The sequence below is a fragment of the Pan paniscus genome, chromosome 13 (assembly GCF_029289425.2).
Source record: "Pan paniscus chromosome 13, NHGRI_mPanPan1-v2.0_pri, whole genome shotgun sequence".
In the NCBI taxonomy this organism is placed as follows: Eukaryota; Metazoa; Chordata; class Mammalia; order Primates; family Hominidae; genus Pan; species Pan paniscus.
In genome coordinates this window covers 70,639,002-70,654,994 of record NC_073262.2, presented here as the reverse complement: position 1 = coordinate 70,654,994, position 15,993 = coordinate 70,639,002, and the positions used below count along the sequence as shown (strand labels likewise).

At 39.6% G+C, this 15,993-nt stretch overlaps 1 protein-coding gene across 3 annotated transcripts in view; it reads left to right on the top strand.

Annotated features, from left to right (window-relative positions):
* Window positions 1–15,993, top strand: part of STK39 (serine/threonine kinase 39) — a 296,359-nt gene that overhangs the window by 230,303 nt on the left and 50,063 nt on the right. For all 3 annotated transcript variants that reach the window (XM_055108709.2, XM_034954433.3, XM_063595436.1), the window contains 2 exons: window positions 3,096–3,148; window positions 7,456–7,524. In XM_055108709.2, coding sequence (XP_054964684.1) covers window positions 3,096–3,148; window positions 7,456–7,524 — 122 coding nt within the window. The remainder of the gene's footprint in view (window positions 1–3,095; window positions 3,149–7,455; window positions 7,525–15,993) is intronic.

The window sequence follows — 15,993 nt, the reverse complement described above, 5'->3', positions numbered from 1 at the left end:
AAATTTATATTGACATATAATGGGGTTGTCATTTTCAAATTAATAAACTTTTTTAAATTGTCAATTTTAATTTCTAATATAGTAAACTTTGATAGATATAGTCCACATAAACAAAATCTCTTTAGGGGTCCTCAATACTTTTTAAGAACATAAAAGTGTCCTAAGACCAAAAAGTTTGAGAACTGCTAATATATATGAAAGCACTATGTAAATGTGCAGTGGTGACATTGGTAGTTTATTAAGAAACTTTGCCAGGCGCAGTGGCTTACACCTGTAATCCCAACACTTTGGGAGGCTGAGGCAGGCGGATCACTTGAGGTCAGGAGTTCAAGGCCAGCCTGGCCAACATGGTGAAACCCTGTCTCTACTAAAAATACAAAAAATTAGCTGGGCGCGGTAGCACACTCCTGTAGTCCCAGCTGCTCGGGAGGCTGAGGCAGGAAAATTGCTAGAACCCGGGAGGCAGAGGTTGCAGTGAGCCAAGATCTTGCCACTGCATTCCAGCCTGGGAGACAGGCGACAGAGCAAGACTCCATCTCAAAAAAATAAATAAATAAAAAGAAAGTTTAAGCTATTTAAACAGTGCAGCACACACACCATCCTCCCACTGCAGGCACTGTTGTGAATGGTACACTCCACCTCCAGGGCAGGGTTCTTTAGTCTGGGGTCCAACATGATTTCTAAATCCTCTGTAGTTACCTACAATTTTGTGCATAAGTTATGTGCGGTAATCCCTCCATATCTTCGCAAGGGTACGTTTCAAAACCACTGTGGATAACTGAAGCCAAAGATAGTACTGAACCATCTATGCAGTATGTTTTTCCCTATATATACGTACTTATGATAAAGCTTAATTTATAAATTAGGCACAGTGAGAGGTTAACAACAAGAACTAATAATAAAATAGAACAATTACAACAATATAGTGGCATAAAGGATATGTGAATGTGGTCTCTCTCTCTCAGAATATTTTATTATACTGACATGGGTAACCGAAACCATGAAACGTGAAATCACGGATAAAGGGGGACTGCTGTATCTACTTTCTTTTAGGGTGAGGATCCACAATTTTCACAGTTTTCAGATTTCCACAGGTCCTAAAAGAAGCACAGTTATAGGAACTGCGGCAGTCCCTGGTCCCATTTTAGCCCTGAGGGGAGTAGTGATAAAGTCAAGGTTGGGGAAACCTGAAGGGAGATACAAAGTTCAAGGTCCAAGGCTCTCATATCTGGGTGTGGGCTTGGACGTGTCTTGAGGTATTGGCCCTTTACTTCTCCCTGTTTTGTTTATGGAAAGGTGTGAGACTTGGGCTGGCTTTCTAGACACTGAGGAAAAGGGCATTCTTTCAGCAAGTGCCATGCCCTGTGCATCCTTGTGGGCCTCCTCGCTCTTAGTGTGGTTGGATGTGGTAGGACATAAAGAACCAAAATCAGGCTGTGGACCAAAAAGGGCCCAGAGACCAGCTTCCTTGTGGTTTGGGCACAGTTCACAGAGACCAGGAGGTTTTACACAGAGCTTTACAGTGCGAATGCTCAGTTTCCCAGCTCCTCAGGAGGATGTTCAGGGATGGGTATTCAGGCCATCTCTGACTCTGTCTTAGACACTTTCAGAGGCTCAGCTAATACTAGTTCATGTTTCCTACTGCAATTTCTTTCTTTCTTTTCTTAAAAATGAGATGAACTCTTGCTCTGCCACCCAAGCTGTAATGCAGTGGTGTGATTTTGGCTAACTGCAATACCTGCCGGGTTCCAGTTCTCCTGCCTCAGCCTCCTGAGTAGCTGGGATTACAGGGATGTGCCACCACTCCCAGGTAATTCTTGTATTTTTAGTAGAGATGGGGTTTCACCATGTTGGCCAGGCTGGTCTCAAACTCCTAACCTCAAGTGATCCACCTGCCTCAGCCTCTCAAAGTTCTGGGATTACAGGCGTGAGCCACTGTGCCTGGCTTCTACTGCAATTTCTTAAGATGTTTTTATTAACCTTAATTCTAGCATCTGTTGATACTTATAATATTTTAGTGTTCTTACAAGAATTTGAAACTATTCTAATTATAGCTCACTGCCCCTTATTATCATTTCTTAAAATTAATTTGAATGGAAAACTTGTGTCTCAGATATTTATGTATTTCATATCTCCCCAGTGCCATTTAATTTTTAAATTGCATATACATGTATATTTTTCAGTTTTGTGTAAGCCTTTACATTTACTTAAAGTTTTATATATTCATGGGGCAAAATGTTGCAAAATTGCCCACTGAATATATAAAACTTTTAAATTTAGATAAAATTTTAAGCTACCAAATGCATACCTTTTTCTTGGTGTTGTGCTACATGATTTAATGTGTAGTGCTTCTTGAATTCTGTCACTGAGACCGTCTTCCCTGTTTGTTTCACTTTTAAAAATGATTTAATAAAATAGTATTTTTCAAGAAAAAATATGAAAAATGCAATGGATACCATTTATTTTAGACTAAAGGCTTCTGAAATTTTTAATAAAATTATATTGGCCGGGTGTGGTGGCTCATGCCTGTAATCCCAGCACTTTGGGAGGCCGAGGCTGGGGGGATCACCTGAGGTCGGGAGTTTGGGACCAGCCTGACCAACATGGAGAAACCCCATCTCTACTAAAAATACAAAAAATTAGCCGGACATGGTGGCACATGCCTGTAATTCCAGCTACTCAGGAGGCTGAGGCAGGAGAATAGCTTGAACCTGGGAGACGGAGGTTGCAGTGAGATCACACCATTGCACTCCAGCCTGGACAACAAGAGTGAAACTCTGTCTCAAAAAAAAAAAAAAAAAAAAAAAAAAAAATTAAGTTTTCCTGTTTGGTGCAGATTTTTTAAAATGAACATTTTGTTTTTGGAATTTTGTGATATAAGCATGTTTATATGAGGTAAATTCAATCAAATTAAACAAATCTCTTCATTATTACTGTCATAACTATCTTTTCCAGTTAACAAAATACTTGGAGGGAACCTCAAACTGTAAAATGTTATCCACATGTTAGTAGCATCTTGTGAAAATCTGAATACATGTAGTTCGACTAAACTCTGCTTCCCTAGACTTTAATGTATTATATGTTATGTATTTCAGAAACTCCAGAAAGGAACTTAATGACATCCGATTTGAGTTTACTCCAGGAAGAGGTAAGTTTTAATTGAAGTTATTATTTTATTGCCTCAAAGAGCATTGCAGAAATTGATTACAAGCATGTGGTTATAATCTGCTATTTAAAACTGCTGTTTAATAGTGAAGGAAGGAAGGAGAGATAGATAGAAGGAAGGACTTTTGATACTTCTAAGGATTCCAAACCAAACCACAGCTGACTACATGAATCTCAGTGACACATGCGGCACAGTATACATACCAATATAAGTTAGATAGATTAGCTCAACCATGAAAATAAGTATTGCTATGGTAATGCAGGCCCTAAAGGAAATGATGGTGAATGTGATGAGAAGCATACCACAGTCCTAATGAGGGTTGAGCAGCAGTGGGATCATACAAAAAGGTAATATACTTTGCTTCTGTGATCTCAGCTCAGATTACATGAAGCCTCTATTGGGGAGTGTTTACTAAAATTTTGAAAACTCTGAAGTACAAGAACTTTCTAGCTTGATAGCTGGTCCATCAGTAAACCCTTTGACCCCCTCTGCGGTTATTACCTGCAGGAAGACACAAACTCAGATGTCCACAGAAGCCAAAGTGAATGGTGAGCACTTCAGGAAACTGGAGGATTTCCTGTCTTATTTCACTCATGTTCAGTAGTGTTGTTTTTTTTTTTTTGAACAAAGGCCACCAGCCAAACAAAATATTCCTGGGCAATACTTGGCCATAGGCTTACTGGTCCCTGATTGCTAGTCTTCTGTAAATGCAAAGATTTCAGGATTCCTGGTATATTTGAATTAAACTAAAATATGAAGTATCTTTTAAAAATAAATGTACAGGCCAGGCACAGTGGCTCACACCTGTAATCTCAGCACTTTGAGAGGCTGAGGTGGGTGGATCACTTGAGGCTAGGAGTGTGAGATCAGCCTGGCCAACATGGTGAAACCCCATATCTACTAAAAATACAAAAACTAGCCGGGTGTGGTGGTGCACAGCTTTAGTCCCAGCTACTTGGGAGGCTGAGGCAAGAGAATCACTTGAACCTGGGAGGCAGAGGGTGCATTGAGTCAAGATTGTGCCACTGCAGTCCAGCCCGGGTGACAGAGCGAGACTTTGTCTCAATAAATAAATGGACATAAGGCCCTGATGGATTTGCTAATTGATCTTTCTTTCCGGAGGTATCCATCTTTGACAATTTAGAGTTGGTTTATGAAATTGTACAGCACCAGCTAGTGTTGTCAAAAAGCTATCTATTTTGTCATAATATAAAAATATTGACCAGGCCATGCTGTGATAAAATCTAGTAATTATATAATAAATGTTTCAAGTACAGCAAGTAGAAAGAACAGATTCTTATTTTAAGATTGTTTCTTTTCATCTGATTGTTTAAAATTGACTATGGCAATGAAAATCAATTTTAATTTTAAGAGGTAACAAAGAAGTGAATATGAGCTCAGGACTTTTGTGGGTAACATGGCCCTGTCAGCATTACTGGACCATTGGCACTGGCTTTGGCAGCTGCTTTTGCCACATTTAGATTAACAGTCCCTGCTTCTGTTGCACAGACAGAACCCATGGCATTGTCTGCCTAATGACAGCCGGCCTTCGCTGGGCGGCAGAGCACAGGCCCATTATTAAAGGAAGCGATGTGCATATATCACTGCACCTCTGTGACTATTGATGCTGTCTGTATTCTAGACTTTGCTTACAGTAAATCTGTGTGCAGTTCACATGCATTATGCTTGTGCTGTATATACATGTGAATAAATATATATGGCACAAAATGTATAACATAAAATATTCTCTTTCCTCACTTGAGGACAAGCCCTTTGTGTTTAGTGTGCCCCATGTGCTCTGGAAACCAGAAATTAATACATGAATATTTATCCTGTTTAGGCACCAGGGATGTTAAACAGCTTAAAGAAAAATAGATTACTAATGAAACATGAAATAAGTTATTTCACACTTCTGTTCTAAACTACCACTAGTATCTTACTTACATGCATACAAAATAATTGCCTAATGGCACAAATGCAGATATGGAATATTTCCCATTTGGATCAGCCAGCAGTACCTGTTTGCCATTTTGGTATGACTCATCTGGTGCCCAGGAGTCCTGAAAACAGTAGGACATGCTGTATGCTTTAATCATTTGGGAATGTCAATCATTTTGGTACTGTTTTAGTGCTATCCCTCAATGCAGCTTTGATTATTTCATTTTTGGCTACATTCTGTGATTACAGCTCCTTACTTAAGTGTAAGATCTTACTGATACTTTAGAAATGATGGGTAACACATCCAGATGCTTCAGCAGATGACCAATCAGTAGAAATATAATGAATGACTACCTGCTATCTGCTCAGTGCCTACTAGGTGTTAGGCTCTTTGATTCAGTTCACTTATTTCCCTAAAGATTTGAGTAACATCCAGGAAGATGCCAGTTATGAGGCTGAATGTTCTAGCAGCTTCAGAAAGCTAAATCATGTTCAGAGTAGAGCCTCTTATTATGCTACCCCAACTTCCATTATTATGGGATCATTTTATCATGAAGAGACTTTATAAGGTGTTTTATTTTTATTTTTTTATTTTCTTTTTTAAAAAATAGACAGGGTTTCACTCTGTTACCCTGACTGGAGCTCACTGCAGCCTTGACCTCCCAGGCTCAAGTGATCCTTCCACCCAGCCTCCCAAGTAGCTGGGACCACAGGTACATGCCACCATGCCCAGCTAATTTTTTACGCTTTGTAGAGACGGCGTCTCCCTATGTTGCCCAGACTGGTCTGTAACTCCTGGGCTCAAGCAGTCATCTCGCCTTGGCCTCCTAACGTGCTGGAATTACAGATATGAGCCATTGCACTGGGCCAAGGTGCTTTTTGTACTGCTGGCAAAAAGGGCAAAGCCTAAGACAAGCTCATCTTACATGGAACTTTATAGTTTAGTAAGATTCCTATATATTTCTTTGCCATTTACTTCATTTTATTCCATTTCATTATGACTTCATTATGAAATGGAATCAGTAAAATGGCAGAATACCACAGTTTCTCTGGAAGTATAAAGTGTAAGGTGTGTTTCAAATGATCTTTGGCTGCTGCATCATCATCATAGTTACCATTTATTGAGTATTTACTATGTGTCAGACACTGGGCAAGCTCTTTAAACCCCAAGAATTGTGAAATAGAAATGTACCTCCAGCTGCACACTCACACCTATATGCACACATGCAAACACATATATACACACACACACACACACCAGCCCACTTACATAGTCACCACATCTGAAGCACAGATGAAGTAAGGAAACGCAGTTTATGGTTAGGGCAGCTTTTGGTGTCACAAGCCGCAATTTCGTTTAGATGCTCATTTGATTTAGCAGCTGTACTTTCAGGTGCCCCCTGACTTTGGAAGACATTTCTGTCAAACCCCCATCTAGAGTGTTACAGCCTGCTGAGCCAGTTTCTTCTTACCAAGCTACAATTCTAAATATTTGTGAGAATATCTGAAGTCCCTGGGGACCAAGTCAGCTCCCTTGAACCGAGTCAGCTCCCTTGTAAAAACGTGGGGGCTTATAACAGTTCTTCTGAGCAACTTGCAATTTATCAATTTCTCTTTACAAAGCCTCCAAATAGAAGATTACAGTGTTATCATGTTCATTCGTAACCTTTCAATTAAGTAATTCCAGCTGTATTCACTTGCCGCAGCCTCTTTAGCCCATCCTTATGAGATTGCGAACTCCTGTCACTTACCATTGAGAAAGTACGGTATTTTATTCAACCACATTTTTCTAAGACAATGAATCTGTTGCTATCAAATGATCAATGTCATGTTAAAGGAGTTTCTTAATAGTATACATTTAAATAGCTCATCTTAATAGTCCAACAAGCTCATAGGCTGTTTGTACAAAATACAAGGTTATATCAGATGCTACCCATTCAACCTTTGCTGTAATTCACTCCATAGCTACTAATGATAAAAAAGGATTGATGATGGTAGGTGGGATTAACCTTGGCAGGAAAGAAAAGCAGTGTCATAGGAAACAGTTATAACTTCTGGAGGTGCATTTGAAGATTAATTCAGATAGTAGCCAGAGGGCACAAGTTTTTTAGTTCGCCAAAAATAGAAAAAATAATTTTGCATAACTTCTGTTGAATAAATAGCAAGATGCAAATGGCATGTGGCAAAATGTATTTCATGTTGCTTCTGATTTTCTCCTGATAGAGTCTGAATTGTTGAATTAAAACTCACGGGCGATTTTAGTAAATGAAAAATATATATTTTACATTGTACTGGGTTGTTGATTTTTATGTTATGGTTACTAATACATATTCATTTCACATTTGGGACAGATACAGCAGATGGTGTATCTCAGGAGCTCTTCTCTGCTGGCTTGGTGGATGGTCACGATGTAGTTATAGGTAAATTGTTTTTTAGTATGCACTGTCATTTTGTTGGTATATAAAATGTAAATGTGTTTGGAAGCAAAAGTATTCATTAAGGAATAATTCACTCTGAATATAATTCTTGAATTCTTATCTTTTATGTAGAAGTATATTTAAGAATCATATTTGGACGGGCGCCGTGACTCACGCCTATAATCCCAGCACTTTGGGAGGCCAAGGTGTGTGGACCACCTGAGGTCAGGAGTTAGAGACCAGCATGGCCTATTTGGTGAAACCCTGCCTCTACTAAAAATACAAAATTAGCCAGGCATGGGTGGTGTACGCCCGTAATCTCAACTACTCGAGAAGCTGAGGCAGGAGAATCGCTTGAACCTGGGAGGCTGAGGTTGCAGTGAGCCGAGATCACGCCATTGCACAACAAAAGTGAAACTACGGCTCAAAAAAAAAAAAAGTCATATTTAATTTTCTTTTTTTCAAAAGCTCTTAATGTAATCCTGTCTCATATATCTGGACATGATTTATCCAATGAGGAGCCTCATTTATTGGAAATATAACAAAGAACTTAGAAGACCCCAAAGTCCATGATGTAACAAAAATAAGATGCTATCAATTCTGTGCACTAAAGCATAGGAACCTCTGAGACCCTTACTCAGAGTTTCTATATTCTCTTTTTGGACACAGTTCTAATAAACTTAGAATTCGTTTTTTCAGCCCTCAGCAATATTCATTATAAAATCTCAGGTTTGGATGGGAACTTAAAGATCATTCAGGCCGGTTCTTTCACTGTATAGAGAAGGAAATGAATTCCTAAAGAGGTTCAGTGGTGTGTCTAGAACCATGCAGCTGAGTTGTGGCAGAAGGATTTCACTTTGAAACTGTGGGTCTTTCTACCTCCTTTAGAATCATAAGATAGCTGCACGGAGATAGGGGAGCCTGCTCAACATAGGCCTGCTGATAGGAGCAAGCAACCACCCATAGACCTCCTGACAAAGCAAAGGAGGCAGAAAAGCTCTAAGAGGCAGACATAGCCATCTGAGAAAATGTGTAGCCTGGTTCCACCTAGGGTGAGGATGAATAGCTCCATGCTCTTCAGCAAATTCTGACTTTATAGAGATTTTATGATGTATTACTGTATAATCATAATAACCCTAAGTAATCAAGATTAGTTAGCATATTAATAATTATGTTAATTATTAATTATATTAACTCTAATAATGTATTACTTGGAATATATATTATGATAATGTCTTATTAAAAATATTCAAATCAAAACTGATTTTTGAAATGACATGCTCCCCTTAAATGATATGCTTTATGTTTGTTTTTGTTTTTGTTTTTTTTTAGACAGGGTCTCACTCTGTCACCCAGGCTGGAGTGCAGTGGTGTAATCTCAGCCCATTGCAACTTCCACCTCCCGTGTCCAAGCAATTCTCGTGCCTCAGCCTCCCAAGTAGCTTGGGACTACAGGCGCGTGCCACCATGCCTGGCTGATTTTTGTATTTTTAGTAGAGACAGGGTTTTGCCATGTTGGCCAGGCTGGTTTCGAACTCCTGACCTCAAGTGATCCGCCTGCCTTGGCCTCCCAGAGTGCTGGGATTACAGGCGTGAGCCACCACTCCCAGCCCCTTAAGTGATATGTTTTACTTTAAAAAATAACTTATTCAAAATAAGTCCTTCCCCAATAATGCTAGAGTATATGACTGAGAGGGAGTTTAAGGTAGATACACACACCTATCAGAATAATTTGTTCCTAGTAACTTTGGAATGTAAATCATTACAAAGTGAATTATTTTATGTAAATAAGAGTAATTGAGTTTATAGTGGGAGATTAGAATTCTGACTAAAGACATAATATCCAATATGTTATTTACCTATAAATGATATATCATAAATGCAGATACAAAGATACCTTTATAATTAGAAAAAAATAGATTTTTTCCTACTGATTATACATCAACTCTACACATTGATTTCACAATGAAGCTCCAACTCCTTTGCCAAGTGGCTCCACACATGAGGGGACACAGACATATTTTAAAGGAAAGTGACTTAACGTGCATTTATGTGGTGTGAGTTGTATTCCCTTATATATCTTGTCTTTCACGTTTTCCTTTACAATCTTGTGAGATTTAAGGCCAGCTAAGTTCTCACCTAAATTTTCTAATCAAATGTGAGAGGGAAGCTGAGAAAAAAGATTGATTCAACTTTGGTGTCTACTTTAAATTCTGTCTAAGAATTCATTATGTTCACCTACCAATTCCTTGATGAAGATGAACACTCTCCTTCATTAGAAAACATAAGTATACACTTTTGTGTCTTAGTTTACCAGAAGAAATAGAACAGTTAATTAATGGCTAGATCAGGAGACCCTGCAAAATATATTTTCCTTGAAGAGAGCTATGGTCCATATGCTAAGCATCCAGAATAGAAAATTAATCAGCAAGTGAAAATAATAATCAAAAACTTCTTTGAAACACCTACTAATGTCTCCTATTGGGCAAGAAGCCAAGGATCAGATTGTTCTTTTATTGGAGTTGATCCTGGCAGGTGGCTAGGAACACAGAAAATAAGAGAGCTTCACGGAAAGGCATTAGGTCACATCTTCTTTTAAGCATAGTCCTTGCTTCAGACCTACAGTCAAGTTTAATGTACTTCTTTTTTTGCCCCAGGCTCAGCTAAAGTTAGGAAGGTTTTATTGTTGTTGTTGTTGAATTTTTAAAAGGAGGAAATTAAGGCAGACTTCATGTACAACTTATTGAGTGTATTTTAAATACAATATATAACCATAAAGCTTTTCTTTTTCTATGCTTTAGTTAATTATTCTTCCAAAAACTCTTCAGCTTGCCTTTTTTCCCCTTCTTGGAGCTAAATTATTTCTATTTAGAGAGTGTTGGAGTAAGAACAGGCATATCTTAACTCTTTGATATAGTAGCACTTAAAAATGCCTTACATGGACATCACACTTAAGTGTCTACAGACAATGTTTATGTATTTCATTTGATCATCACATCAATTCTATAAGGTAAAGAGGACAGGTTGTTTTAATCACTACCTTGTAGACTGAAAACTGAGGTCCGAAGAAGTATCTAGACTGTTGCAACTGGTAATGTTCCTCGCGCTTGGGTCTTGTTGACTCCCCAGTGTTGACACTTTGCATATAATTTATACCTTCACCCTTAAAAAGTGGATCCAGGTAATTTTAAATGATGGTGGTTCTTGTGTCCCCTGGGAGAAAAATAGCTTTTCCTTGTTTGTTTTTCAATGGACCAGTGGATGTTTTCTATTTTAATTGCTGATTATTTGACAAACTAATGTATTTGATCTTGTTCCCTCTAACCAATCCTAGCAAATCTCTACTCCCTCCCTCCTCATTTCCCTCTTTACTAGATATGTCCCACCAGCATATGAATATGTTTTTATTTCTCTTATCTTCAGAAAGCCCTGTCTTTACCCCACTTCCCATTACAGCTATTTCTGTCCAACCCCTTAACAGCTAAACTTATCAAAGACAATTGCCCTGGCTTTGATTCCTTTCTTATCACTGTCTCTTAAATTCACCTCAGTCAGACTTTTGACCTTCCTACTCCACTCAAATTGTTCTTTTCAAAGCTGTACCTGGGGAAAACACACCTGCAAAAGGGAGTGGCAGATGCACAGGTAGGCGTGGCTGGAGTGAGGGGAGAAAGAAGGAAGGTAAAGGACACGTGGTCTGTGAATGGCTGCCATGTTCCTAAACCTGAGGCTCATCCTCAGTCCTTATCATGCTTGACCTATTGGCAGTATTGGGCGTAGTTGACAATGCCCTTCTCCATGATAAGCTTTTTCACTTGGTTTTAAGTCTCCACCCTCTCCTAGTTCTCCCATCTTACTGGTATTTCCTTCTCAGTCTTTTTTGTTGGTTCCTCCTCATCTCTCTAACCTATAAATCTTGATGTGTCCAAGGACCCTTTCCTTAGATCTCTTCTCTTTCTCTACTTGCTCCTTTGCTGATCTTATCAGGTTTCGTGGTATTAAATACCTTCCACTCTTTAACTCCCAAATTTATATCTTTGATCCAGACTTTTATTTTGAATTCCAGACTTATATTCAGCTCCCCTTTTAGCATCTTCACTTGGAAAGGTAATAGACATCCAAGATTTAATCCACAGCTTCAAAATCCAGCCCCTGGTATTTCTTCCCAGCCTGCCCCTCCAGGAATCTTAGACTCTTCATAGGCATCATCTCCACCTTTCCAGGTGCTCAGGCCAAAACCCTGGGCATTGTCCTTGACTTTTCTTTCTCTCATACTTCACATCCAACTCATCTGAATGTGCCCAGGATCCTGCCTTTGCTCACCATCTCACATCCCATCATGTTTCAAACCCCTCTCAACTCCCAGTTGAGTTCTTGTATTCATCCCTTTGCTGCCATTCCAGCTTCTGTACTTGCCTCCCTTCAGCCTGTCCTCATCTCAACAGCCAGAGATCCAGGTAAAGTAAATCAGATGCAAAAGGCCACATATGGTGTGATTCTTTATATGAAATGTCCAGAGTAGGCAAATCCATAGAGTCAGAAAGCAGAAGAGTGGTTGCCAGGGGCTGGCAATGAGGGGGGCAGGGGAGTGACTACTAAGTATGGGGTTTCTTTTTGGGGTGATGAAAATATTCTGGAATTAGAAGTAGTAATGGCTGCACAACCTTGTAACTTTACTAAAAACCACTGAATCGTGCATTTTAAAGGGGCAAACTTTATAATATGTGACTTTTAGTTCGATTTTTTTTAAAGTAAGCCAGATTGTGTTCATAGTTCAATCAAAACTCTGCAGTGGTTCTCCACCCACAATCGCCATGGCTTCTAGTCCTCTGCACTGTGTCCCCTCTCACTTCTCAGATGTCTCTTCTCCTGCTCTTCCCCTTGCTCACCCCACCCCAGCCACCCCGGCTGTTGAACTTGCTCTTCTTCCAGGACACTCCTTCTTTAGGGCCATATATGCCCACCCCCTGGTGCTTAAATATTACCTCACAAAATGGTCTTGAGCAGCCTCATTAAAATCGCACACCATCCCCAACTCTCTACCCTCTTTCTTATTTTGTTATTCTACCTAATCTCTCCCCCATTCAATAGCCTGTATGTTTCATTTATTTATTTTGTCAGCTATATAGGACTTCCCCTTGAGCATCAGTTTTTTAAGGCCAGGATTTTAATCTGTTTTGTTAATTGCCACATTCCCAGTGCCCCAAACTGCATTTCACATAGCAGGCCCTCCATAAACATTTGTTAGAGATAAACAAATCCCATTTTGATATATATAGATATATCATAACATTTACTTTAGAAACAAAGGATACTTTGAGTTATAGGATTCTAGTGTTTTAAGAATTTTGCTTTCAAGATTGCAAAATTCAAAGTGTTTGCAAATATGAAATAAGTTCACCTGAGGAAAGCTGTGTAAAGAAAGAGTCCAGTTTATATAGAGGTTTGAATGATTTCTTACATGTGTATTTTTTCTGCTTCTATAATATAAAATAGCTAACATTTAAATAGATTAAAAATCTGTTTCTTTCCCATCAGCATTTTCTTTTGAATTGGAGTAAATGCTTACAGCATTGTGAAAGGCTGAAAAAGCAATAGCATATGTTATGGAGCAGTGAATGTTATGAGTTTTACTAGAATATGGCAAACACGGGTTACAAAAAGTCTTCAATACCTAGCTTCAGGGTAGCCTGCCTTTAGTGTGCCGACCTTCGCGAATCAGAATCTGGATTGAAGAAGGGCCAGTATAGTGACATGAAGTGATTTCTTTCGAGCAGAAGCAAAGCAGTGCAGAAATGAAATGTGCTGTTTGTAGACTGAAATCATAAACCCACTTGACTTGTGCTTAAACTCAGCACTACCTTAGGCAAGAAACAGGAAACATTTTTAGGCTTTGTGTAAATAGCCGTTGATAAGATTGGCAAGGCCTCGTGGGTGGGTGTTGGTTTAAAAAAGTTTGCAAGATGAAAACCTAGAGGACATGCATGCATAAATTTGCTTATCTTGCCTGGCTGGGTTGGCTGACAAATGGAAAGAGACCAAATCTGAGTCCCTATTCTAGTTGTTTCAGAGGATTCCCAAGGATGAGTGATAGTGAGACAGCAGAGAAACTCCTTGTTTCCTTTGCTTCCTGGTGAGAAAGCAGCTGGCAAGAAATAAGTTTTCTCTGCAATGGAAGCACGGGGGAAAAATGCAAAACACAAAATTCATATGTACAAAAGAAAACAAAAGTTCTAAGTTCTCTCCAGACTTGGTGATATAAATTTTTGAGGAATTAGTTTAGTAAGTTTTAGAACCTCAGCTATAGAAGAAGGAACACCAGTGGGTATGTTAGGCTAAGCAGTTATGTGGCCTGCTTACCGACTCCTACAAAGCTGCTGAACTTCAATCTGCACGGCTCAATACAGAGGCCAGGGTTTGACTGTGTGTATACACCGGAAGAGAAGCTGCTTGACAGATGCCTTTCAGAAATGTGCCCACTGACTGCCCTTTGCTGTGTTTTTATACCACCCTTCCCTAGCCTTGTAGCAACATATGTCTGTTTCCTTTAAGTGGAGTTTAGAACCAGATGTTGGAATTTCTGTTTCCTGAGAAGGGAGCTGTGTGCCTGCATTCATTTCTGTAGTTTTCCTTTGACAGATTTTGAGCGTCACTGACTAGTTGTCACTGGAAGGAAAACTTACTTTAGTGATAGATGTTCCCAAAGCTCTCTCAGTAGACTTTTGGACTATTGTTCATGCCCCCATGAGATGCTCTTTTCCTGCACATGAAGAATCATGTTTAAAACCTGTCTGCCTGCAAGACTTACCATACATGTCACCATCATGAAGCCTCCTCTGCTGCCTGACACCCCACTCCTTGCACAGTTTGGAGGACAGCTTTTCCTTGTCTAGAATGCCAGAGAACCATGTTTTTACCACCTCAAGACGTATGGCTTTCATCCTGCTGTACTACTACTGCGTGCTTGTCTTCCTTTGTGTGGAGGTTGAAGGCATCTTTAGGGCAACGCTTGTCTTCTATTTTATTGCATCCCTACCATTGTTGACACACATAGGCATTTAATAAATAAATATGTTGGATAAATGAATACATTGTATACCATATGCAAATTCAGTACTGGATTATTGCATGAATTGATGATTTGGATAATGTAAATATTGTTGTATCTTCCAAAAAAGAAATAGTAATTCACTATGATTGATTTTTTTTTTCCTCTCTGCGTTTTCCCACGTTCCTTGCCTTTCTCTCAGAAATTGAATTGTCACATGACTTTTGAGTCTGGTCTCTTGGGAAAGGAATATGGTTTGTCTCGACAGCCTTCTGGCCAGGAATGGTAGCTCACACCTGTAATCCTAGCACTCTGTGAGGCTGAGGCAAGTAGATCACTTGATGTCAGGAGTTTGAGACCAGCCAGGCCAACATGGAGAAACTTTGTCTCTACTGAAAATACAAAAATTAGCTGGATCTGGTAGGGCACACCTGTAATCCCAGCTACTCAGGAGGCTGAGGCAGGAGAATTGCTTGAACCTGGGAGGCAGAGGTTGCAGTGAGCCGAGATCACGCCACTGCACTCCAGCCTGGGCGACAGAGCGAGACTCTGTCTCGGAAAAAAAAAAAAAAAAAAAAAAAAAAAGGCCTTCTGTCCCCTAGTGCTTGCTAAGGTTAAGTATTCTGAGTGTCTCTCAAAGTATGAGCTGTGAGATGCCTGTCTTATCTGGGATGCTTATTAAAAATGCACGTTTCTGGGTTCCAGCCCAGAAATATAGCATCAGCTGTCTTTTGGGCATAGAGTGTGGAAATTTGTGTTTTCAACAGGTATCCCAAGTGATTCTCATACGCACTGGAATTTCATAGTCACTTTATCTTTTATATTTTAATTTTTTTTTTTTTTTGAGATGGAGTCTCACTCTGTCACCCAGGCTAGAGTGCAATGGTGCAATCTCGGCTGACTGCAAGCTCCATCTCCCAGGTTCACACCATTCTCCTGCCTCAGCCTCCCAAGTAGCTGGGACTACAGGCACCCAACACCATGTCAGGCTAATTTTTTTGTATTTTTAGTAGAGACGGGGTTTCGCCCTGTTACCCAGAATGGTCTCGATCTCCTGACCTCATGATCCGCCCGCCTCGGCATCCCAAAGTGCTGGGATTACAGGTGTGAGCCAACGCGCCCAGCCCATAGTCACTTTATTTTATGCTTATAATAATCTTTGGAGATGCCTTCAGCTCATTTCATCATCTATACCTTTTTCCCAGTCTCACTAATCTCCTTTGCTTTTCTGCCTTACTTGATTCTCTGCTGTCTTTAGGAGTCTGTTTTAAAACTGTGCCAGTTAACTTTTAAAAATTGTGTTTATGTGTATGAATGGTGTAGATGCCACATATATGGCATTGGTATAAATTTTTACCAAAATGAGTAGTTACAGTTTTGATTAAAACTAACATTGCTGCTCAGGAGGCAGTGGATCCTCCAGA